General features: G+C 44.8%; 1 protein-coding gene across 3 annotated transcripts in view; it reads right to left on the reverse strand.

Annotated features, from left to right (window-relative positions):
• Positions 1-8,614: 8,614 nt before the first annotated feature.
• Positions 8,615-25,663, reverse strand: part of SCN4A (sodium voltage-gated channel alpha subunit 4) — a 209,632-nt gene continuing 192,583 nt past the window's right edge. For 2 of the 3 annotated variants that reach the window (XM_063132886.1, XM_063132895.1), the window contains 6 exons: positions 25,036-25,323; positions 23,803-23,856; positions 23,141-23,278; positions 16,476-16,580; positions 14,659-14,929; positions 8,615-10,236 (listed from right to left, as the gene is read on the reverse strand). In XM_063132886.1, coding sequence (XP_062988956.1) covers positions 8,969-10,236; positions 14,659-14,929; positions 16,476-16,580; positions 23,141-23,278; positions 23,803-23,856; positions 25,036-25,323 — 2,124 coding nt within the window. In that variant the 3' untranslated portion in view covers positions 8,615-8,968. Of the gene's footprint in view, positions 10,237-14,658; positions 14,930-16,475; positions 16,581-23,140; positions 23,279-23,802; positions 23,857-25,035; positions 25,324-25,663 lie in introns of those variants that run through there. The other variant, XM_063132904.1, reaches the window with a different exon arrangement.

A 25,663-nucleotide genomic window follows, 5' to 3' on the forward strand; every position in this document is an offset into this window, starting at 1 on the left:
AGCCAAGACTACGAGCTTCCTTGACTGGAGTAAGTGTTACATCATTGACAGTAAGAGAGAATGAGAGATAAGGAGAAGGTTTAGGAGGAAAAACAAGCAATTCAGTCTTTGCCATATTAAGTTTCAAACGACGATGAAGCAACCAAGCTGAGATATCTGAAAGACATGCCGAGATACGATCGTGAACATCAGGAGAAAGATCCGGAGATGAAAGATATAATTGTTTATCATCGGCATACAGATGATATTGGAGGCCATGAGATTGAATAAGATTACCCAAGGGCAACATGTATAAAGAAAACAACAACGGGCCAAGCACCGAGCCTTGCGGAACCCCTACTGAAAGGGGAAAAGAAGAAGACGAGCTGCCATTAGCCAACACGTTGAAAGAGCGACCCGCTAGATAGGAGGCAAACCAGTTATAGACGGAGCCACAAAATCCGAGGTCATGAAAGGAATCCAAAAGAAGATTGTGATCAACCGTGTCAAAGGCTGCAGTAAGATCAAGGAGAATAAGAACGGAATAAAGGCCTTTAGACTTGGCAATAAGAAGATCATTGGTAATCTTAGTAAGGGCTGTTTCAGTGGAATGCAAAGGACGGAATCCAGATTGAAAAGGATCCAGAGCAGAGTTACTAGAAAGAAAATCAAGACAACGAGAGTAGACCACACGCTCCAGGATCTTTGAAACAAAAGGCAACAAAGAGACAGGTCGGTAGTTAGACAGAGAAAGCACATCAAGAGTAGATTTCTTGAGAATAGGAGAGACTGTAGCATGTTTAAAAGCAGAAGGAAATGAACCAGAGGACAAAGAAAAATTAATAATATGAAGCAAGGAAGGGAGGATAGCAGGGATAAGATTAATAAAGACGCGAGAAGGAATCGGATCACGAGAACAAGTGGAAGGCTTCGAAGAGCGCAGTATTGTAGACAGTTCATCAGCCGAGACCAAAGGGAATGCAGAGAAATTTGCAGGAGGAACTGACAGATGAGGAAGTAAGCATGGGGTTGCAGAGCACTTCTTTCCAGTTTGCTGTTTTAAGACTTTTAAAAGAAAGCTTCTGAGTGACCACACAATTAAAAGTCAGTTCTATATGTGTTATACAATAGACCATTCTTTTGTTCAACCCAGCAGCCAGGAAGCAGGAGGAGGAAAGGATTTGAATTTGAATTTAAAAGCACCCACTGGGGAAAAGGCACGCCCCTCTCTTTCATTATCAATACTGTCCCTTGAACACACTTTCGTAGGGTGACCATATTTTTGAAACCAAAAAAGAGGACAATATGGCTGCCCTCAAGGGGGTGTGGCCACCCCAACATGCCCACCCCAAGGCGGGTCAGCTCAACACGTCTGGCCCCAAGGGGGCGTGGCCTCAGTCACATGTCGAATTCTACACCTTACAATTAACACAAAAGTGTTCTACATGATATCTTAATATTAAAATCACTGAAATAAAGAACAAGTGAGACATTCAAAGTTTCAGAAATTAACATTGATTTTTATTTACTGTACAAATTTTAAGACCTTTCTTCCGATGTGCCCTAGAATATGGGGGTGAGAAAAAAAGGGGGAAGGAGAAAATGGGGGAATAAAGCAGCTAGAAAATGGGAGTGAGTAAAAAATGGGGGAAGGAGAAAATGAGGGTAGGAAACAGCCAGAAAATGGGGGTGAGAAAAAAGGGGGGAAGGAGAAAAAGGAGGGCAATAGAGAAGACTTTTAAGGGAGACAGTTAGATTGAGAGGAGGCATTTATGGAGGGGGAGACTCCATAAGACTCGTCTCTGGAAAACCCACCCACCGTCCCCTCACTCACCCACCCACCCCATCTAGCCTTCGTAGCAGCCCCTCAGGGCACCATAGATAGAAACCACGACGAGGCCACAGGCAGGGAAAGTCGGAAACACACACCTCCAGCTCCCAAGCGAAGGGGGAAAAATAGGATGGCCGCGCTGCTGACCCACGCCCAGGCCCCAGTCACCTGAGCTGGACAACTCCCACCCCTGAAGATGGGGTGGAGGATGGCTGCGCTCCCAGCCACCTGCCTTCTTGGTGCTGCTGGTCTTCATTGTCTGCTGCGCTGCCCTGCCTGCTGCTCCCACCACAATGGCTGCTGCTACTGTGGCACAGAAGCAGCCAAGCCAGCCGGGTCTTCAGTGCACTCTAAATCTCGCGAGATCTCGGCTGGGAAGTCTCGCGGGAAACCGGAAGTCTCGGCAGAAGTCTTGCGAGACCTCCAATTCCCTGGGGAAGAAGTCTGGGCCGACTGGGAAAAGAAGACCTAGCACAACTGCAGGGCCAGGTGCCCCTGTTTTACCGGTGAGCTGGCCCTCAACTCCGGTTGCTCCGGTTGGCCTTCTTCTCCCTGAGGAGTCGGGACTTCTCTAGTGAGTATGGTCAGGCTAAGCAAGACAGCCCCTTGGAAACAGGCCCACAGAACAACAGATTGAAAATGATGGATGAAAATACACGTTGAGGGTAGAGCATTGTTCTTTCGATTTACCGGAAGAACCAAACTTTCCCTGCGCCAAAAAACAGCACTAACGGGGAAGGGGGGGGGAGAGCGAGGTCAGGGCAGGACACGGACGATGTCATCTGAGGCCCTGGCACACAGCCCACGTCGACAGCGGGCTGCAACGCTGCTGTGGTGGAGCTTTAAGGTGCCGCAAGAATCTTTTTTTTTCCTGCAACAGACTAACATGGCTACCGTCTGCAGGTATCTTCCAGGTGGGTTTAAGCTCCAGCACCTCTTTTTTTTTTAAGTAAGAATTTAAGCACCAAGTGGGGAGGGCAGGAGTAGTGGGGAAGGGAGAAACACTGCTAACAAATGTGGTTCTGAATGTACATACTTGTTCATTTACAGAGTTTATTTCAAGAAATGTACAAAGAAAACACTGCACTGTCTAATGCAGTTAAGCTTTTCCTCAGCACAGATGTTACATATGCACAAGCAATTCAGTCCATTTGAAATAGGGAAGACCTCTTTCCACAGCTGTTTACATGTAAACACAATTGGAAATGCTGTCTCAAATGATACATTTAATGAATGGCGTCCTGCCCTGGGGAGAAGATGGAACTGAGATCTTGCAGCCGACAGCTGGAAACTCCCCAGGTTTGTGACATATGAGGAGAAGCATCCCTAACAATAGGATTTTGGCTAACAACCCAGCAACCTACCTTGAAAGAATCCCCTAAAGAATTGTGATTTTTGGTTTTCAGAATTGCCTTTAAATATTATGGTAACTGTGTGGTGGCAATGTAGTAGGGTGATGGACTAGGATCTGAGTGACCAGGGTTTAAGTCCCTGTTTGTCATGAAGCTCATTTGGTGATTTTGAGCCAGTCACTGGCTCTCAACTTTACCTACCTCACATGGTTGTTGTAAAGATAACATGGACAGGAGGAAGATCATGCATACTGCCTTGGGTTCCTTGGAGTAAAAGGTAGGATATAAATATAACAAATCAATACAAACAAACTGGAACAACGAGCTGGATATCCACATTAGCAGGGTGTTTTTCTCATCATCAAAGGCATATGCAGAACAGACAATTTTCTCCCAGACAAACCCAGCAATTTCTGGTGATAACAAGCTGACATACTTGTTGACATACTTGAATCCCTCCAGCTGACATACATCGCTGGAGGGATTCAAGCAAAGACTGGGCAGCCATCTGCCACAGATGTTTTAAACTGGATTCCTGAACTGACCAGGGATTAGACTCAGTGGCCTAAATACCCCTTCTAACTCTATGATTCAAGTAAATTGGGGTTTCAAAATTTCCAAAGTGCATTTTATTATTGGAATTTACTTGCAAAAATTCATATTGATATTCTTCTAAAGTTTATACATTCAGATTGAATGTTGTGAACCGCCCAGAGAGCTTCGGCTATTGGGCAGTATAAAAATGTAATAAATAAATAAATAAATATCAATCTAAATTTTTGCAAGTAAATCCAACAGTACCCATAATTCAGAATATGATTTAGACTTTAAACTTTGGTTTTAAACTTTGAACCATATTGTATATTATGGATACTGTTGGATTTGAGGGGCTTTGGAAGGATTAAGACTTCAGTCAAACCTCAGCAGGACTGAGGACCCAGTTTTAGTGCCTTGGGCCAGCCCAGGGACAAATCTAGCAGGAATACCCACCCAGGCATCCCACAAAAACAGTTTTCTGAAGGGAGATCTCTTACATTGGATGTCTACAAACCAACTGTGTGGGGGCAATGGTGAGGAGCCCAGGCAGGTATTAAACAGTAGGGATGTGCTCTGCTTCTCCTCGAACCGGAGAAGCAGGAGTGGAGCAGGGGGCTTCGCCTACCCTTAAGGCGGAGGCGAAGAGGATTGGGGGGCCGGCAGAGCGTGACAAAGAGGATCGAGGTGAAGGCGGATCCTTTGCCTCGATCCGGAGCTCCGCCAGAAAGGTAAGTGGGGTTTACCGGGCCCTGCCACTGTCGCCCATGCGGCGACAGCGGCAGGGCCCAGTAACCCCCCCCTCTCCCTTACCTGCATCCGTCCGCAGTCCCTCGGCTTCTTCAATTGAGCCCGCGGCTCAACCAGGAAGTCTAGGCCGCACTTGCGGCCCAGACATCCTGGTTGAGCCACGGGCTCAATTGAAGAAGCCGAGGGACCGCGGACGGACGCAGGTAAGGCCTTCCTCCCCCTTGGTCTCTGCAGGTAAGGGAGAGGAGGGAGGGGGGCCTTACCTGGCGCCACTCCCCTCCACTGTGGAGCTCCGATTCGGAGCCGGAGCTCTGCGGCAAAGAGGAGTGGACTATGGGCGGAGCAGCGCGGAGCGGAGTGGGCTGATCCGAAATTTTCAGATCGGCCCGCGGGGTGGAGCGGGGAGTCCGTGCACACCCCTATTAAACAGGTAATGCAAGGATAATCCCATAAGGATTTCCATATGGCATAGGGGAATCCTATAAGGATTCCATATACATTCCTGACTTGGGCAGTCTGTGGACACCCCCATTCCCACTGCCATGGGCTGGGGCAAGTTCAGATTCCTCTCTGTTCCATCTAATGTTGATGCTCCTCTTATTTATTTATTTATTTATTTATTTAAGGATTTTTATGCCGCCATTCAGCCAAAAAAGGCTCTCATGGCGGCTTACAAAAGTATTTCTTGACAGTCCCTGCCCACAGGCTTACAATCTAAAAGACATGACACAAAAGGAAAGGAGATTGGGAGGGAGGAGGAGGAGGGGGGAAAGGAAAGCAAATTCAGGCACTACAATCTTAGTTGGAAAGTTCAGCAGTTACAGGTGACAGCAGGAGGGAGGGGGCTCTGAGCTGGAGCTGGACCCAGGCACGGTGGAGAGGTGCCTGGCTGCTGCTTCCTCCCTCACTGGTGGCCTCTGCAGAGATAGTTGGTAGCAGGAGGGAGGGGGTTCTGAGCTGGAGCTGGGCCCAGGCACGGTGGAGAGGTGCCTGCTGCTGCTTCCTCCCTCACTGGTGGCCACTCCAGAGACAGTTGGTAGCAGGAGGGAGGGGGCTCTCAGCTGGAGCTGGGCCCAGGCACGGTGGAGAGGTGCCTGGCTGCTGCTTCCTCCCTCACTCTTCCCTACTTCCTTTCACATTTCAGGCAAATTGCAGGTTTATTTGATTAAATGATTGCTCTGCACCGTTCTTTTTATATTGTTAAACCAGGGGTGGGCAGCTTGTGGCCCTTCAGATGTTTTATCCTACAACTCCAAGCAGCCCTTAGCCAGCATAGCCAATAGTGAGGTTGATGAGAATTGTTGTCTGGAGGATCACAAGTTGTCAATGCTTGAATTAAACCATTCATTTTTTTAAACTTGAAAAAATGCTCTGAGTAAGGTGAAGAGATGGTTTCACAATATCATAACATGGACCTGCTAGTTTGTGTAAGTGGAAAGTAGCAGAATTGGGTTCCCCTGAGCTCAGTACTGCAGAGAGGGATGATAGAGAATTTAAACTTCAGTTTCTATTGCCCTCGGATTTTCCTTCTCTGGGAAGGATCTCCTTCCAAGGTCCTTCTCAGCAATACTACAAACGAGAAGGATCTTGGAATTGTTGTAGATTGCAAGCTGAATATGAGCCAACAGTGCGATATGGCTGCAAGAAAGGCAAATGCTATTTTGAGCTGCATTAATAGAGGTATAGCTTCCAAATCACGTGAGGTACTGGTTCCTCTCTATTTGGCCCTGGTTAGGCCTCATCTAGAGTATTGCGTCCAGTTCTGAGCTCCACAATTCAAGAAGGACGCAGACAAGCTGGAGCGTGTTCAGAAGAGGGCAACCAGGATGATCAGGGGTCTGGAAACATAGCCCTATGAAGAGAGACTGAAAGAACTGGGCATGTTGAGCCTGGAGAAGAGAAGGCTGAGGGGAGACATGATAGCACTCTTCAAATATTTGAAAGGTTGTCACACAGAGGAGGGCCAGGATCTCTTCTCGATCCTCCCAGAGTGCAGGACACGGAATAACGGGCTCAAGTTAAAGGAAGCCAGATTCCAGCTGGACATCAGGAAAAACTTCCTGACTGTTAGAGCAGTGCGACAATGGAATCAGTTACCTAGGGAGGTTGTGGGCTCTCCCACACTAGAGGCCTTCAAGAGGCAGCTGGACAACCATCTGTCGGGGATGCTTTAGGGTGGATTCCTGCATTGAGCAGGGGGTTGGACTCGATGGCCTTGTAGGCCCCTTCCAACTCTGCTATTCTATGATTCTATGATTCTATGTCCTGCCACTTGCTAGTTCTAATTGTAATTGCTTGGGAAGCCTTCTCTAGAGGCAGGCACAGAGTTATTTCTTTTTCACAAATTCTTTGAGCATGCAACTACAGAATGCTTGTGGCAACTGCATCTTCAAAGCTCAAACAACTACCAGTCTGGGCCAATCATCCAGCTTGCCCAATATTCTGTTTCCAGCACTAGTAAGTAAGGATTGCCTCAGAGGTAGCATGTGACAGACAGAGAAAGGAAACCCATGGTCTCTTGTTAGAAATAGGGGATGCAGGAAACTGAGAGGGGATTGGGAATACGAGCCCTCTTTTATTCATTTTTTAATATTACATGTGTGGCTTTCATATTCCAGATATATGAGAACATAAATCGCTGGGAACATCTTTGTGCACAAATGCAGCTGAAATTAATGCAAGTTGCACTAGAGTACCTTACTTCCACAGAGAAACAATTAACTTTCCTATCTGGATTTCCTGTTGGAGTAATCAGATAGCAGGTTCTTGCCTTTCAGATTTTGTGGCATATACACCATCATGGGAAATGTACCTTTTCCTCTGGGATGTCCTTTTCTCATTGTGCATTGGAACTAACTATGTGGCGTCTGGGCTTGTATGGCAACTCTGTCCATGGGGTGGGGTGGGGGGAGCAATAGGAAGGGTAGGGAGAGAAGCACACATGTAATTTCTGGACTCTGGGGAAGTAGAATATCGCACATAACGTAATCTAAACTACAGCTGTACAGATGTGCAGTAACATGGCAAATACAGAAAAAGTACAGCTTATATTCCTAGGTGTTCTGTAGAGTTTGAGAATTAAGTCAGAAAAGTTTCAAAACTGACTGTGTACCCCGAGAACAGAACAGATTAGCATATTATTTTTACTCTTTTAAAAAGAAACAAGTATATAATAGTGTACAAATGGTTAAGACTTCATTGCACTTTAAACCATTTCTAACAAAAACCTTTCAAGCACATTCAAATACCTAAAAGGAAAAAGCTGAATCATGTTTTTAAGACATCACAGATTTCTCTTCACAAAATTGTCCCATTAGTTCAGTATTATTCAGTTCCATTCACCTTGTCTTCAGATGCTGGAAAGATTCCTAACTAAAAAATGTATCTGTTACTAGGAAATAAAATTAATACTTATAACAAAGTCAACCAGAGAGCCCTATCCCGTTGTTAATGTCTGTGAACAAACAGAGATAGCAATTTTCACTATTAGTGTTGTCAAGACAGATAGAAAAGCAGAAAGAAAGTTGCTGAAGGCAGATGTTCTCATAACTTCCCAAAGTGTGTCTGACCGACAGCAGTGGTTAAATTTGGGGCTCCGTGTATTCTGCATTCAATCGTCATATGCAATTTCTGCATAAAGGCAGAATTTGATTTGGGCACTGAATAGCACATCCTTAAAACCCCTGCTTTCATTGAAAAAGCAAGCATGTTTCTAGTGCTTAAGGCTGCAAATAAGGATTGTAAGTGTGTTGTAATGCTAATGAAACCTCAGAAATCATGTGCAGGTATGCTCATCCTGTTGCACACAAGTTCCAGTGATACATAGGCAAGGTTTCATTGCCATTTGAAGCTCATGGCTAGCAGAGCAAATTATACAAAATATGCAACTACTGGAATTTATTGAGTTAATAAATTCTTCTTGGCACTATTTTTTTTTTAGTGTGGAGTATTCACAATACCGGTTAAGCTCCTTAAAACTGATCTTCTATTTCCATATGTAACTTGAATGTGACTGCACTGCAATTCCAAAGATTTGGGTCTTTGGCCATTTCTTGCTATTGTGCCTCTTTTACAATACTTGTCCCGATACAGTGTTGTTCCCTGCCTCGATCCAAACAGAGAGGCGGGTAAGAAATACATTTATTATTATTAGTAGTAGTAGTATTCCTTAAAAACTCCAGTGGAGAAGAAATAAAATCAGAACTGCCCTGGAACAGGCTACTTAGACCTGAAGTAAAACTAGACTAAAATGCTTTTTCTTTTCACCAGCAATAGAGATAGTTCACATTCAACTCATGAGAAAATAAATATTCATTTGTACATTGTGGTGAATTTGAAAAACTAGAAAACAGAAGAGGCTCTGCTTCCAAAGTTAAGATGTCAAGCTGGGTACTTGAAATCTGGTAAGAGAACATAGTTAGCTCACAATGGCACTAGATATGGAAGGGCTCTTATGAGAAAGACATAAGAGGAGTCTTTTGGAACAAGGGACCAATCAATTGTTGGCCAAAAGTGCTCTGCATTATACAAACGACTCTTTTACACCACGTTTGGTGGTCTCACACTCTTTAGTTCCACTGGGATCATCTTCCCTTGTTTTTCCAGGATCCTCCATCTTCTCTTTAGTTTCGCCAGGATGATGCATATTCTCTGGACTGGTGATTGTCTCATGGTCAAGAGGTGGAGATGTTTCTGGAGACATTTCAATTTCTACCTGTGTGTCTAAAGGCCCATACATAGCATTCATTTTGTTTGCAATCAACCCTTCTTTCTCTGGGGCTCCTTCTGCCAATGTGTCTTCATCTTGGCTGTGCTTGTACATGTAAGAAGCCTGTTTCATCGATCGTCTCAACAGATATCGTCGGAACGCTCTTTGGATTTTGATAGCACACACTTCCTCATGCTTCCTCTTCAGCGTTGTTGTAATGGGTTCATAGGACACTTTTGAGGGATTGGCAGCCATAAATTTCTCCTCCATTGATTCCTTCAGGGCATCCATTTCCCCAGAATCTCCCAACACCTCTTTGGTAAGTGCAAAGAGGATGTCCAAGCAATGTATCTTATCCCCAGGAACCATGGGTAAGTCCATGGTGATCAATTTGATCTTGTTGGGTTTAGCAATTCGCAGTGGCTCTTGCAAGGTGTCCACAAATTCAGACAGTGTGCTATAAGCAATGAACTGTGTGGCATCAGGGTCAAACTTCTCCCATGTCTCATAGAACATTTCAAAGTCATCTTCACACAGAGGCTCACTGCTCTCCTCTGTGGCTACATTGAAGTTCTCCAGGATGATGGCGATGTACATGTTGACCACAATCAAGAAAGAGACAATGATGTAGCTGCAAAAAAAGCAGATGCCAATGGAAGGGTTACCACAGTCACCTTTCACCTCACTTCCAGGGTTCTCCAGATGAGGATCACAGTCTGGGGGACCACTGTTCAGGATGGGATTCAGTAAGCCATCCCAACCAGCTGATGTAGTGATCTGGAAAAGACAGATGATGCTGTTGCCAAAAGTCTCAAAGTTGAAGATGTCATCAATGCCAGATTCCTTCTTCACATAAGCAAAGTTTGACATCCCAAAAATGGAATAAATGAACATAACTAGGAAGAGGAGGAGGCCAATGTTGAAAAGTGCTGGCAGGGACATCATCAAAGCAAAGAGAAGTGTCCGGATGCCTTTGGCTCCCCGGATCAGCCGAAGAACACGTCCAATTCTGGCCAGACGGATGACTCTGAAAAGGGTGGGTGACACAAAGTATTTCTCAATGATGTCCGAGAGGACAAGTCCTGAAAGACAATTGGGAAAGTGTCATTTTTTTCTAAGGTTTCTTCTCCCTCATCAAAGAGATGCAGTTTAAAATATATAGAATCATAGAATCATAGAATAGCAGAGTTGGAAGGGGCCTACAAGGCCATCGAGTCCAACCCCCTACTCAATGCAGGAATCCACCCTAAAGCATCCCCGACAGATGCTTGTCCAGCTGCCTCTTGAAGGCCTCTAGTGTGGGAGAGCCCACCACCTCCCTAGGTCACTGATTCCATTGTCTCCCTAGGTAACTGATTCCAATAAACTGTTCCATTATTAACAGTTTATTGTAATTCCATTATCATTCTACAAAACATAAAAATATATCAATCCCCCTAATAGAGAACTCAAGTGGTTGAGTGCCTATCAGTCTGAAAGTGAAATAGAGCCACCCAAAAATAAGGTAGTGGCTTCCATATATTTTGGAAATACCCTGGGCACAAAGAAAATACATAAGAACTGCAAGAAAATGACATAAAAACTTCCACACAAACTGCCAGACAGTTGAGCTTACAAAGTGAGTCTATCAATGAAGTCTTTGGCTGAGAGCAGTTCATGCTTAAAGATATTTTTTTAAAAAAATCCATGAATATTTTAAACTGTTCCACAGATTGTGGGGAAGGTATGTTGGCCAGGTTATAGGCGCTAGCCAATGGATGCCACCCCCTGCAGGCTTTTCTCCATTGAAATGGAAAAGCTACAGAATCACCTTGAGAGAGAGAAAGGTGCTTCTGGGGGGGGGGGGGATCTACACTACTGCTTTAAAGCACTTTATAACAGTTTTGACAACTGTTGGGGCCCAGGACACACTGCATATACAGGTTTCAAAACGTTTTCAAAGCGCTTTAAAGCGCTTTAAAAGCAGTAGTGTAGATCCCCCCTCCCCAGGTTGCTCTTGTTACTCTACAATTATTTTGTCTGTCTTTACCCTATTTGCAATTGTGTGCACTACTGCATTTAGGGCGCAGTCCTAGGGGATCTGCCCTTGATACTTGTAAGCTTCCAAACTCGAAGGCTTATGAGTATTCAGTGCAGAGTGGGAGGCATGGCAGAGGTGATAGTTGCCTTTGCCACACCTCCTGCTCTGCATTTCAGTTAGATGGGCTTTTTCACCCATCTAGCTGAGGCATTGGGGAGGGGGAGGAAAGGAGGCTGGAGAGGCTGAAGGATTCTTCATAAGCTGGCCTCCCCAGTCCCTTCCCCTCCCCACCCATGGGAATGCCCCTTCACCTTCCCACTGAAGTTGCTTTTGTGACCTTGGACAGGCAGGGGCATAAGTTATGGGGGGTAGGGGCTCAACCCCCCACTGGGATTTAAAAAAAATAAAAACAAAAAGGTGGGGAGATGCAGGATCCCCCATGGAAAACAGAGAACAGGAGGGGAGGAAGAAGCTGCCAGGGCTTTAGGACCCTGTGGAAGCCCTTCCCACCACTTGCAGGTCATGGGAAGATTCTGCAATGTTAGGCTTGAAGTGGGTGGGTGACTTACAAAGTTGCAGGTAAGGACAGTGAGAACAATATGGTTTTGGATTAAGATTAGGAGGAAGCAGGAGGAGGAGAAGGAAAGGATTTAAAAACACCCACTGGAGAGAAGGCACACCCTGTCTTTCATCACTGATACCATCCCTTGAAAACACGCCCACAGAACATCGTAGTGAAAATGAGATAGATAAAAATAGATGTTGAAGTCTGAATGCATTACCGGAACGCATTACTCACCTCAATCTCATTGAGCTGAGATTAGCGAGGGATGCTAAAAGCAATAAAAAGGCTTTCTTCAGATACATGAGTATTAAAAGACAGAGAAAAAATGGTGGTTCAACTGCTTAATGAGGATGGCAAATTGATAACAGATGACAAAGAAAAGGCTGAAGTGCTCAATTCCTACTTTGCCTCAGTCTTCTCCCAAAAGTGGGTCTATGACCCCCCTGGAGAAAGGGAAGCAGAAGTTGAGGGAGCAGGATTGCAATTTGAGATTGATAAACAAATGGTCAAAGAACACCTAATTTCCTTGAATGAGTTTAAATCTCCAGGGCCCGATGAACTGCATCCTAGAGTAATGAAGGAGCTAGCAGAAGAACTCTCAGAACCTTTGTCTATTATCTTTGCAAAATCATGGAAGACGGGTGAGGTGCCGGACGACTGGACGAGGGCTAATGTCCCTATCTTCAAAAAAGGCAAAAAGGAGGAACCTGGGAACTACAGACCAGTCAGCCTGACATCCATCCCTAGGAAAATTCTGGAGCAGATTATAAAGAAGTCAATCTGTAAACACCTTGAAATCAATGCGGTGATCACTAGCAGCCAACATGGATTTGTCAGGAACAAGTCCTGTCAGACTAATTTGATCTCATTTTTTGATAAGGTAACCTCCCTTGTGGACTGTGGGAATGCTGTGGATGTCATATATCTTGACTTCAGCAACACTTTTGACAAAGTGCCCCATGATATTCTGATTAACAAACTAGCTAAAAGTGGGCTAGATGGAACAACTATTAAGTGGATTCACAGTTGGCTACAGAATCGGACTCAAAGAGTACTTATCAATGGAACCTTCTCAAACTGGGGAGAGGCAACGAGTAGGGTACCGCAGGGCTCAGTCCTGGCCCCAGTGCTCTTCAACATTTTTATTAATGATTTGGATGAGGCGGTGCAGGGAACGCTGATCAAATTTGCAGATGACACAAAATTGGGTGGGATAGCTAATACCTTGGAAGACAGAAACAAACTTCAAAGTGATCTTGATAGGCTGGAGTGCTGGGCTGAAAACAACAGAATGAAATTTAATAGGGATAAATGGCAAGTTCTACATTTAGGAAATAGAAACCAAAGGCACAGTTACAAGATGGGGGATACTTGGCTCAGCAATACTACAAATGAGAAGGATCTTGGATCTGTTGTAGATCGCAAGCTGAATATGAGCCAACTGTGCGATATGGCTGCAAGAAAGGCAAATGCTATTTTGGGCTGCATTAATAGAAATATAGCTTCCAAATTGCGTGAGATACTGGTTCCTCTCTAATCAGCCCTGGTTAGGCCTCATCTAGAGTATTGCGTCCAGTTCTGGGATCCACAATTCAAGAAGGATGCAGACCAGCTGGAGCGTGTTCAGAGGAGGGCAACCAGGATGATCAGGGGTCTGGAAACAAAGCCCTATGAAGAGAGACTGAAAAAACTGAGCATGTTTAGCCTGGAGAAGAGAAGATTGAGGGGAGACATGATAGCACTCTTCAAATACTTAAAAGGTTGTCACACAGAGGAGGGCCAGGATCTCTTCTCGATCCTCCCAAAGTGCAGGACACGGAATAACGGGCTCAAGTTAAAGGAAGCCAGATTCCAGCTGGACATCAGGAAAAACTTCCTGACTGTTAGAGCAGTATGACAATGGAATCAGTTGCCTGGTGAGGTTGTGGGCTCTCCCACAGTAGAGGCCTTCAAGGGGCAGCTCTTGAAGGGATGCTTTAGGGTGGATTCCTGCATTGAGCAGGGGGTTGGACTTGATGGCCTTGTAGGCCCCTACCAACTCTGCTATTCTATGATTCTATGATTCTAAGAACCGGACTTTCCGTGCACCAAAATATGCTGCTGGGGTTGGGGGGAGAACCACAATACCAGTTGGACATGGTATATGTCATCTTAGTCCTTCGCCCTGAAAGCAGACTATAAGGTGACCATCATCTGAGTCCTTTGAATGCATTTCACCATGACAGCAGAGTATAATGCTGGTGGGATGAAGCTCCTAGCTACCTAAACTTATGCATGTTTACTTAAAGAACTCACTGGGATTTACTTATAAAGAATGTCCTTAAATTAATACAGCACATCTTGATTAATGAATTCAAAAGCATTACTAGTCAGACATTTTCAGACTAAGTACAGGAATAGTGTCTTGAGAGAATATGATATTATGGTACTGGGTCATGGAATATACTGGGTCATGGAAGAAGACTGGTATATTGTATAGGACTATGGATGGTGGGGTAGTGTGTAAACTACTATAATTAAAATGTAATATTTTTGTTGAGTGCTTATTATTTAAATATATGTATTCAAACACTCTAGGATCCATTGTTGATGAAGGATGGTTTCCAGAAATAGAAATATATACATAAATGTAAACAAATAAGCCTAGCCCCCCTTTTCCAAGCTTAGCCCCATGCCCCCACCCCAAATTGTTAAATCTATGCCCCTTGTTGAGCAGCAGCTGGCACAGTTCTTTCCATGCTGGCTGTGAGGGGGACAGGGAGCCTGGGGTCAGAGCACGGTCTTTGACCTCGGATCCAGAAATCTAAAATATCCTATAGCCCCCAGACTCTGCCTAGGGGGCATAGGATTGCACCCTTAAGACTTTTGAGAAATGTGGAAAGTTTACTGCTGAATTTTTCACGTTCATGCTTTTCTCACCTATTATGGAAAGAATGACCACAACAAAGTCAAAGATATTCCAGCCAATGGTGAAGAAGTAATACCGCAGGGCAATCATCTTGAGGAAGCACTCCGCTGTGAAGACGACAATGAAGATCAGGTTGATTTGGAAGAGGACGTCTATCTTGGTTTGGCTTTGGTTATCTGTTTCCACCATCATCGTCACCATATTAAGACATATGAGGATCATGATGACTATATCAAAGGCTTGCTGGGTCACAAAGTCAAAGATCATTCCTTGATATTTGTTCTTTAATAATGTGGAATGCATGCATGGGTGTCCAAGAGAAACACAGGAATGGAACAGGACATATTGACAAAGACAAACAAGGGAAGAAAAAAGAAGAGAAGTGGAGAAAAATCCATACGTGAATGATCAAGTGGGCATGGAATATAATCTCTGAAGCTATGTGGTGTGCTTTAAAAAGTGCTTGTGTGGTAGAATAGGTGAGAGTGTTGGAACAGCTGGGTTCAAACCCCTGTCCAAACATGAATCTCACTGGGTGACCTTGGTCAAGTAACCATCTCTCACAGCCTAATCAAACTCACAAGGTTGATGTAAAGATAACATAGGGAAAAAAACCCATGAATGGCCCCTGTATTAAACACATTTTGCTTATATTCTAGAAATGAGGAGAGACAAAACCTATTGTAGTGTACTGAAATCTTATCTCCTGTGCAGTCACCTGCCATCATCATCATCATCATCATCATCTACAATATTTATATACTACTCAATTATCTAGCACAAATTCCAGAGCATAGGAATAAGCAGTAAAAGAAAGAAGACTAAAAAAGCAAATTAAAATTGTTCAATTTAAAAACAAAGGAACCAGAAAAACAGTGGCTAGTCAGTTGAGGAAGACTTCTCGAAACAGAGTGGTTTTCAGGAGGCACCGGAAGCAGCCCACTGTTAGCGCCTGTCTGACCTCCAGGGGCAGAGAGTTCCACAGAGAAGGGGCCACTAAGGCTCTTCTCCTGGTGGATCCCACTCAGGCCATAGGTCCACGTGGAGCCACCAGGAGCTTGCCCTCTGACCACCTCAGTGATCGGGTAGGATGGTAAGGGAGAAGGTGCTCTCTCAGGTATCCTGATTCCAAGTTGTTTAGGGCTTTGTACGCTAGTACCATAACCTTAAACCTGGCCTGGTAGCCAATAGGTAGCCTGTGCAACTCCCTCTACAAACGGAGTTATATGTTGAAAAGAGGCAGCTCCTGACAACAGCCAAGCTGCTGCATTCTGCACTAGCTCCAGCTTCTGGAGCAGTCTAAAGGGCAGCCTCACATAGAGCATTTTTGTTAATTCCCATAGGCTATAATGGAGCAGTTATTCGAAAACGGAACAAAGCACTAATGAAGCACATCTCTGCTCCAATTTAATGGTTTTGTAATCATCCCCTTTCAGCTCCGAAAACTCAGAGCTTCGTTGGAGCTTCAGATTTTTGGGGCGGAGTGCACACCCCTAATATGTAGGCTCTGAACATGCAATGATGTGCTTGGGTATAGAGAATCTAATCAAGATATATGGAGGTCAGGTTTGAGCAAGCATGTTTGATTGTGATCTTTCCCTCCATGCAAATGTTTCTGCATGTTTTGGCTGTCTGCACAGAGCTGTAATGCCAGAATTTCAATTTCTTTTTTATGCTCAGGCTATACCTAACCCTCCTGTCCATTGGTGCCACCATTTAGTGAAGAAAAGGGTTAGACGGCCGCTTTGAATATGAATAGAGGCAAGATGTCTGAAGAAGTCCTTCCAATGAACACTGACCGTGGACTTGGGCCTTGAAAATAGCATACCTGGGGCCTAGGGATGGGCTTCACTGGCTTTTTTGAGCCTAGTTTCTTCATGGCATTGTAGTATTTCTTTTGTTCCTCTGTCATGAAGATGTCCTTCCCTCCAAAGTAAAGAAGAGAATTACCATTATTAGACATTGGTCTCCAAGACCCAAACGAGGATTCCACAATCCCTCCCACCTGCCCCTCCTTGCCTGGCTGCCCTCACCTTCCAGAGCTTAGTTTGAACACAGAGCCTGCCTTTTAACATCTGGAGTTCAGTTAGGGTAATTGGTTAGATTTCTAAAGTTTTGTACACTTAATTTTCTGCTTCCATCTCTTCTAGAACTCCAAAACTCCTCCACCCATTATTAACAGACTCCTGAGTGTAGATGTGTTTGATTTCTTTTGTAGATCAGATCCTGTCAACAGCAGAAGCTTTGAATTCCACCCTGCATTTTCATCCAGTTAGATTAATGATGCTGACTCAGTTTTTAATATCCTGTGCTTAGATTTACAGGGATTTCCTCATGCTTCTATACTGCTCCATAAGGGTGTGAAGTAGCTATACAGCAGGGGTGAGCAACTTCCACAGATCTGGGGTAAACGAACTCCAATACATCACAAGTCCTGCCGAAATTGCCACTGCCATGCTTCCGATTTTGCTACCTTGTGCAGGGAACAGGAAGCTTCTGGGAGCATGATTCCACTTCCCAACAAACCACCTTGGTTTAAAGGGAAACTGTGGCGGGGGGACAGCAATGGTGGGGCACATGGGCCATGTGTTGCCCACTCTTCACATGCCTAGAGGAACTTAGTAATGGTTAGCTTTGTACATTCAAGCAGAAGGATGTCAAGGGGAAGGTAGCAATTTAGCATATTTCAGTTTAGCTTTGAAATGCAATTTGAGCGCAGGAAAATTGAAACAATAATGCTAGAAGCTCAATTTGCTATCTTGCTCACTGCATTTGTAGTGCCAGCTTTGTCAACTGAAATCCTTTTGGTTAATCTTAAATTTATGTTGAATTCGCTTTTCCTACTGATTATGTAATCACAAGAAGTTTCCAAATTATGCTAAAGTAATCACTATGTTAATTACCCTAAAATATTTTTTGTAATTATCTTAAATATAGTGTTCAATGCATTTCAATTTATTTTTGAGTCTGTGGTGATGTTTGCCTGTTTGGACTTGGCTTGGTTACCCACTGGGATATTTCAAACCCAATTGGTATAGGTTCTGAAGCTAAACAGGAACTAATTAATATGGATTGGGACCACTGTGAGGGGGGCAAAGGGTTAAAGTTCCCCTATGCCATAACAGGATCCTGATCCTGAAGCTAAAGGAAGCTTTCCCCCATGTAAATAACCAACATGGGACCCTTAATCTGGATGGGAATTGCAATGGGGGCCATAGGGTTAAAGGCACCCTACACCATCCAGATCCACACATCCCCTCCACACTATTTATCTGTGAAAGAAAAATCCTACACGTAAGGGCAAACCACGAATCATCATAATGTGTAGTATAGTCTTCAGTTAATAGTAGTGCTATGCTGAATCCTGTCCCTCTATTTTTGGGATTATTTTTCTTCTCTGTGAAAGAAGTATTACTTTTTCTGCCTCTTTCATAGGGAAGGGGAGAATTTTGAATAATTTTCTTCTTGGAGGGAGGGGACTGGGTTTCAAAATATTCACTGTTGTTCCCCGCCTCAATCCAAGTGGAGAGGAAGGTAATAAATAAATAAATAAATAAATAAATAAATAAATAAATAGGAAGTTTTGGGTGTTGTTGTTTATTTGAAAAATGCCCCCATCATGAGACCCTTTACAGACAGGCTTCTCCTAGTCTCATACAAGTACTTCTTGTACTTGTATGAGACTATGTGAGCTCACCCTTTCCTATAGACATTCAGGAAAAACTTCCAGGTTACAGAAACGTCTTTACAAAGGAGAATAAATGGGACTTTGGGAGCTTTAGAAAAAAACTTTCCTTGCTTGCTTTGTGTTGTTGCAAGGAAGAACAGAGGTTTTCCAAAGTCTTAAAGCTCCATTTTCTCTTGCTTTGCAGAGAAGCTTCTGCATCCTTGGAGTGCTTCCGGAATGACTATAGGAGACGGCAATATCATGTGGTCTCATAGGAGATCAGAAAGAGCTGCTTGACTGCTCTTTCTGAATAAATAAATAGAGAAATGGAAGGAAGACTCCTCAGCCTCTAGGGATGTGCACAGAGGGTTTTCTCCACCTCAAAATTTGTTCTGGAGCTCTGAACAGGTGTTTTTCCACCTCAGTTTCCAGAGTGGGTCCCTCTCTCCACCTCACTGAATTACCCGTCGAAGAACTGTTCCATTTTCAGGTAACATTCTCATCAATGGGAATTAAGAGAAATGCTCACAGTTCCCTCAATTTTAAAGATAAACACATGAAAATTAGCACCGTGGGCATTTAAAGAGGGCTTTAGGCATGCCAATTTTGGAGCAGATCCCTGTATGTAGTAATTTATAGGGAATTTTTTAAAGTCTGAACTCAAATGTCCTGTCTCAGGCACCTCTTGTGGGGGAGAAGGAAATGAAGCAGCGGGAAAGTGCTTAGCACAATAATAAATAAGTAAATGTATTAATAAATGCCACAACAGCAGCACACAGTTTGCCCATCCTCAGAGAGGACAGGAGGCTTGCAGGAGGAGGCGGTGGCGGCACCCCTCCCCCACTGTAGGTTGGGAACATTGGAGCAAGTCATAGAAGGCAAAAACAGCTTCCCTGTAGGAGGCTACACGGGAGGAGGACCACCCCCTGCACTAACCCTAACCCTAACCCAGCCAACCAATAGGAGTAATAGTTTAAATGAGAAATAAAAAACCTGCCTGACTCAGGTGTAGAAGCTTACTCACTGATGATGCCAGCCCAGCAGCCCTTTCACACTGTGGCTGACTTCTATGAGTCCAAGCAGAAAGGTGCAACCAACCAACCAGCCCTGCACTCCCTCTCCCCCCACCCCCCACCCCCCATGGCCAGAACCAGCACAGCAGTGCCAGTGTTTCCCATGCCTCAAGATGGAATGTTATCAAAGTGTGGTTTATTAATTGTGTACTGCTTGTGTGCACTGCATAACCCTAAAACACACAAACATACAAGTACAAGAAGAAGATGTTTGTAACTTTGAAGCCAAGTGCTGCTGGGAAGGCTCGACTTTGAGGAAGGAGAACTACAGCATATCAAACCGTTAAGGGGAAATAATAATAATAATAATAATAATAATAATAATAATAATAATAATAATAATAATAATTAGCACAACCCAGCTCTGCAAGGTGGGAAGGGCAGGCACATTGGAGGAAAAAGTTTTAACAGAACAGGCAGGCACACATGCACACTCTAGGGGTGGAACAGGTTCCTCTCTCTGTGTGCAAAGAGAGTAGTCTCGAGATCTCATCGATCTCTTTCTCTCTTACTCTCCCACACCCTGGGCTTGTCTACACAGGCACTTTACACCGGGGTAGCTTCGGAGTGGTGGCAGGTGATCTACATGACGAAGGGATCCAGGGGCAAAGCCCCAAAGCGCCGCACTAAAAAAGTCAGGAACTTACCCCGACTTTTTTAGTTTGAAGCCAGGCTCTGAGCCTTTGTGGAGCCTTTTTAAAGGGGGGGGGAATTAAAGGGAGTGTTGGAAGGGGCAGACAGGGAGCTCCAGGCTCCACAATGCAAATAAAATAATAAATATTTTTTTAAAAAAATGGGGGTGGGGGGTGGGAGGAGAGGAATGGGGCAGAAGGGAGGCCGCTGCCGCTGCCGGGACAAGCACTGGGAAAGGGGAGGAACAGGGCAGCCAGCTCTCCTCCCTCTGAGTTCACTCTGGCTGCCCCGTTCCTCTCCCCCCTCCATTTTTTATTTTTAATCTTTAGATATGAAGGTTTGCATCTAAAGATTAAAAATAAAAAATGTGGGTAGAGGAACGGGGCAGCAAGAGCAAGCTCAGAGGGAGGAGAGCCGGCTGCCTTGTTCCGCTCCTCTTCTTGGTTGTGCAGATGCTGGGAAGGAGCATCAATTTGGGAGCCCGGGGCCTCGGGGCGCAGACCTGAGGCTGTCAAGATAGGGCCCCTCTCCTCCTCTGAGCAGGGGGTTGGACTCGATGGCCTTGTAGGCACCTTCCAACTCTGCTATTCTATGATTCTATAAATCTCACTTTGCAAACAAATGCCCCCATCTCACTTTGCACCAGGTGTGCAAAGATAAAAGAATCTCTCTCTCTTTGACAAAAATGAATGCCACAAGACCAAGAACAGCAATGTGCGGATAGAATCAAGGACTGTGATAAAATTCCCTCCTCCAAACACTGCAATTGGAGAACAGAACATGGTCATGGAGAGCATGGTGGCAAATCCTAATTGGTTAGCCACAGATGTCAATAATATCAATTAACAAAACTCCCCCACCCCATCACTCCATGTTCCTTATTGGGAGGTTTTCAATTAGACACACCACGCATATGCACACACACAAAACAGTCAAATAATTTTGGAGACATTAGAAGCACTGATTGGGCGTGTCTCTGCTCTGATATTATTTGATGGGTTTAGAAGTGGCCAATCTCTGCTCTCGAAGATCGAATACTTCACAGATGTTCACAGTTACCAGATAATTCCGGGGCAGAGTGCACACTCCTATCAGCTACCACCTACTCTTAAAAAGGTAAACAGAAATCCTGTCCTTCTCTCCAAGAGGAGAGTTATCCGACATTCTCACCACTCCAGCCTCTTTTGCCAGAGTTTTTGTTTTGCCCCCGCCCCTGCCACAAAATGCTGAAAATGGAAGAATCAAAATATTTGGCATAGCATTTGTTAATAGCCTAACAATTCTCAGCTTGAAGTTCTCAGTATTGCATAAAGAGATCTTAGAGTAATATCATCTTCTTCAATTGGATGTTACAAGCCTGGTGCTGCACAGTCTGGTGTATGTGACATTGATTGGTCCAATTCCAAGAACAGGATTGGTCAGTCTATTAAAAGACAGACCATCAGAAGTCAAAGTTTGTTCTTTCAGAGAGACTCCGTTTCTTCCCCTCATACCTAGCCTACCTTGATGCAGCAAGCAGCTCAGATGGTTTGGGGCTGCCTCTATTTTTGAAATTGCTTGAAAGGAAGAGATTTTTTGAAAACCATGTACATTTATGGGGAACACAGCTGTGTACAAAGGCTTATTAAACTATATTTTTCTTTATTATGAGCTTTTTGCTATTTTATAAGTTTTTCTTCTTTATAAAGTGAGTATGTTTCCCAAGCAGCCATGTACCGTGACTCAACTTAAACCCTCTGCTCTGGATATCCATTATTGTGTCCCACATCCTACAGAAAAGCCTCTCATTCAGAATATGTTCTGGGGCTGAGTGCTGTGCTCAAAACAAGGTGGGCTTCTGTCTCAAAAACTGTTTCTGTGAATTGGCACCAAACCTCGTGGTATCGTTGGTGCAGAGGGGATCTACACAGCGTACTGAAGGTGCACGCAAGCGCCTTCAGTGCGACCCAAAAGCGCGTGTGTAGATCCTGCCCTGGAAGAGGAAGAGGAAGAGGTGGAGGAGGAGGCGTCTTGCCGCCGCCGCCGCCGCTGCCCACCTCCCCGCCGGCCTCCTGATCAGCCCGGAGGACGTGCTGGGGCTGGGGCTGGCCTGGGCAGGGAAGGAGGAGCCTGGTCTGCGGCGGGAGGGGGTCTCGGCCCCCACCCCCATGGCTGGGATGAGGCCGGCGGGGAAGTGGGTGGCGGCGGCGGCGGCAAGGACGCGGCCGGATTCCCCAGCTGCCGCTGCCTCCGCCTCTTTCTCTGCCTCTTCCAGCAGGATCTACACACGCACTTTCGGGTCGCACTGAAGGTGCTTGCGTACGCCTTCAGTACGCTGTGTAGATCCCCTCCGGGATGGCGGCGAATAATCTCCACTGGGGAAGGTAGCACAGGCTTTCCAGCACCCATTAGGCTCGCTGGGTCTGTCCCTCCCACGACTTCCAGCAACAAATAGGAGCTTGCCTTCTGCTCAGGAATGCCCCCGGAGCAGAGCCGGAGTCAGGTCCGTCAGTGGAAGAGCTGCACTGATTACACTCAAGTAGGAATTGTCACGGTAAGTCCCCGACTTTTCTGCTGCAGATCTTCATCTCTTTGTCCCAGGGTGGCTCCAAATCAGTGGCTGCTTCATATAACCAATGCAGCACAGATTCAGAGACACCCTAGGGCTTCCAAACTGTATAAACAGACCCTTGGTCCTGAGGTCCCTCAGATGCTGAGCAATGCACCAGATACTGAAGTATGCAGTTGCAGGCTGACCGAATACTCAGAGCCATTTGTGTTCCACTTCCAAACAGCATATGTACTTCTACCTCAAACACTTTGGACCTTGTGCCCTGAAGTGCATTTTTATGCTGTGAGAGGTGCCCACTAACAACACTCCCCTGTAGCATGTCTGCATTCTTAGCTTGTAGATGGTGGAAAAATATAATCAAGACTTGCCCTGCAACTCCAGAGCTGAAGGGAAAGCACACCCTGGCCTCTGCCACTGGCCAGGAGGCCACAGGCCACTAGGAGGCTGCACACCTGCCCCCCAGGAAAAAAGGGAGGACCAGCCTGCTTGTAAGCCACCTTGAGAATCATCTGATTGAAAGGTGGGGTATAAATTCTCTAAGCAAACAAACACAAAATAGAGACACTTATCTTTTTCTTCTGCTGGTTGAAATTGTCAATGATGACACCAATAAAAAGATTGAGAGTGAAGAAAGCTCCGAAGATGATAAAGATAACAAAATATATATACATGTAGATATTCACTTCATACTGAGGTTGTTCCTCTACCTGGGAGGGCAGAGAAGAGGTTGAGAAGAGAATCTGTCTTGTAGTGAAGCCCTCTCCCCCTGCAGACCAGACCGGTTTGTTCCTACAACGGATTCGCAGGTAAAAATGCTCAGGTTGTATTTAATCTGTTCTGCATGAGTTCCGTACATTGGGAGGAGTTTTGAGGTCTGTCATTCACAAACTCATGAATTTTTATTCTTTTTTTTATCATTCAGACAGTTATATCAATAAATTTGCAGGATGTTATGGAACTATTTACGTAATTTTTTTCATAATTTTTATTTGTGAATCACATAATGTTTTTCATCTAACTTGTACTCTTGCTGACAAATTTGTTTCTGTAAATTTGAATATATATATTTTAAGCCACATGTTCATGGAATTTGCCTGACGCACAGATACTGTGCTGGTGCAAAATCCATGGACCGCATTACAAGAAATACAGACTCATTTCAGTTCATTTTGGATTGTTCCAACATCCCTAGTTGCAGGGCAGGGAAAACAGCTTTTCATGTCCAAATTACCTCACGGGAGTCAACAGCTGCATACATGATGTCCATCCAGCCCTTAAAGGTGGCCTACAAGGAACAACACAGAAAAATAGATTCATCCTGGTGTCGGACAGAGGTGGACTGAAGCCTGGAAATGGACACTGTCTCCATGAATACATCGACACACCAGGCAAGTTAGATATAATGTTACTGGAAGCCTCACTGTTCAGACCAGGTGAAATATAAAAAAGAAGAAGGGTGGGTTGCGTAGGAGAAGGGGGAATATTGGGAACTCACTTAGGGCCATACTGTATGTGATGGGGACAGCTATATTTATTTAATCACACATCTGGCCTGATCATATATAAAGCAGGGGTGGGACTCTATTTCATTGAATGGGATATGCAGGTGGTGGTGGTGGGGAATGAACTCTCTTCTCTCCTCCACAGCCCTTTCATTAGTTCTATCATTCAGATTCCTCCCCCTCCCTAATCCCAATGCCACATATGAACTAGGACGGCAGAAAAGTGCTTGAAGCAACAGAGCACAGGGAGATAAAGTGGAGGATTTAGGTCTCACCTATGTGACTCTTTTGATGTTAAAATATCCCCTGCTTTATATGTGAATTTAGCATACACATGAACAACAAATGTGGCTTGGTCCTTATTGAGAGCAAGAGAGAGAGAGAGAGAGAGAGAGAGAGAGAGAACAGAATGGAAAGATTTTGGGAATTCTTCACATCAGGGTAAAATTTCACAAATGTCACCAAGGCAGAGTACAACAATTCAAATAAAAACAATGAGAACAAAAATCCAGTAAAACCATATTAAAACATAAAACGCTAAAACAACATTAGAACCACTATTCATAATTTATAAAGTTGAATTAAAGAGATGTGTCTTGACTCCTTTCTGAAAAGCCAAGAGAGTGGGAACCAATCTTATTGTTAATAATCACCCCACAAGCTGGTTTTCCACTGTCATTGTCAGTTGGTGAATCTTTCTCCTAAATGTGCCCTTCAGGGGTGAGACATGGTACTTACCATGCCCCAGAAAATTTACATTTTCAGTGTGTCTCCTCAATGGATAAATACTACACAAATCACTGGGGTGGGGTGGGGTGCATTTTGAAGGAAGGTTCCACATGGACATAGATGGGGAGAAGTTTTCCTTGCCAAAAATATATGAGAAACATCCTCAGAGCGGGAGTTAGAGCATATTTAGGAGGCAGGGAGGGGGTTCCCTGCAGGTGGATTGGCACACTTACCACTTGTAATAGGGAGAGGTAGCCCAGGCCCACATTGTCAAAATTGACCTTGACGTTGACCCAGCGGACATCAGTGGCATTGTCAATGTTGAGGAGGGTCATGCAGTCACTCTTGTTGTTCACTTTGCTGATGTCGAAGTATTCACCCGTGGTGGTATTGACACAACGATAATACTTCCCTGCAAAGAGGTTGACCCCCATAATGCTAAAGATGAGCCAGAAGATCAGGCAGACTAAGAGGACATTCATGATGGATGGGATGGCCCCCAAAAGGGCATTCACGACCACCTGGCACCCAAGAAAGAGACAGTTCAGGATTTAACAAAAATGGTAATTTTCTTACTGTGAATGTCTATTTTCAGACTCCCGGAGGGCATTCCATATCCTTGGGATGATGCCTCCCTCTGGAAGTCATAGGCAGGCCTAGCAAATTGTTCTCTACAGGGAGGGGCTTCCCACATCTCCCAGACCAAAGTGGCAGAAATGAGCATCCCTCCACCCAATGCTGAGGTGGATGTGTACCTTACTAGTGGGTAGGTAAGGACCAAATCCCAAGAATCCCTACCTGCGGCCTGCATGTGCAGCACAGGCAAAAGCCATATAACACCACCAAACCCCTGTGCAGTGA

This window comes from Elgaria multicarinata, chromosome 1, assembly GCF_023053635.1.
Source record: "Elgaria multicarinata webbii isolate HBS135686 ecotype San Diego chromosome 1, rElgMul1.1.pri, whole genome shotgun sequence".
Classification (NCBI taxonomy): Eukaryota; Metazoa; Chordata; class Lepidosauria; order Squamata; family Anguidae; genus Elgaria; species Elgaria multicarinata.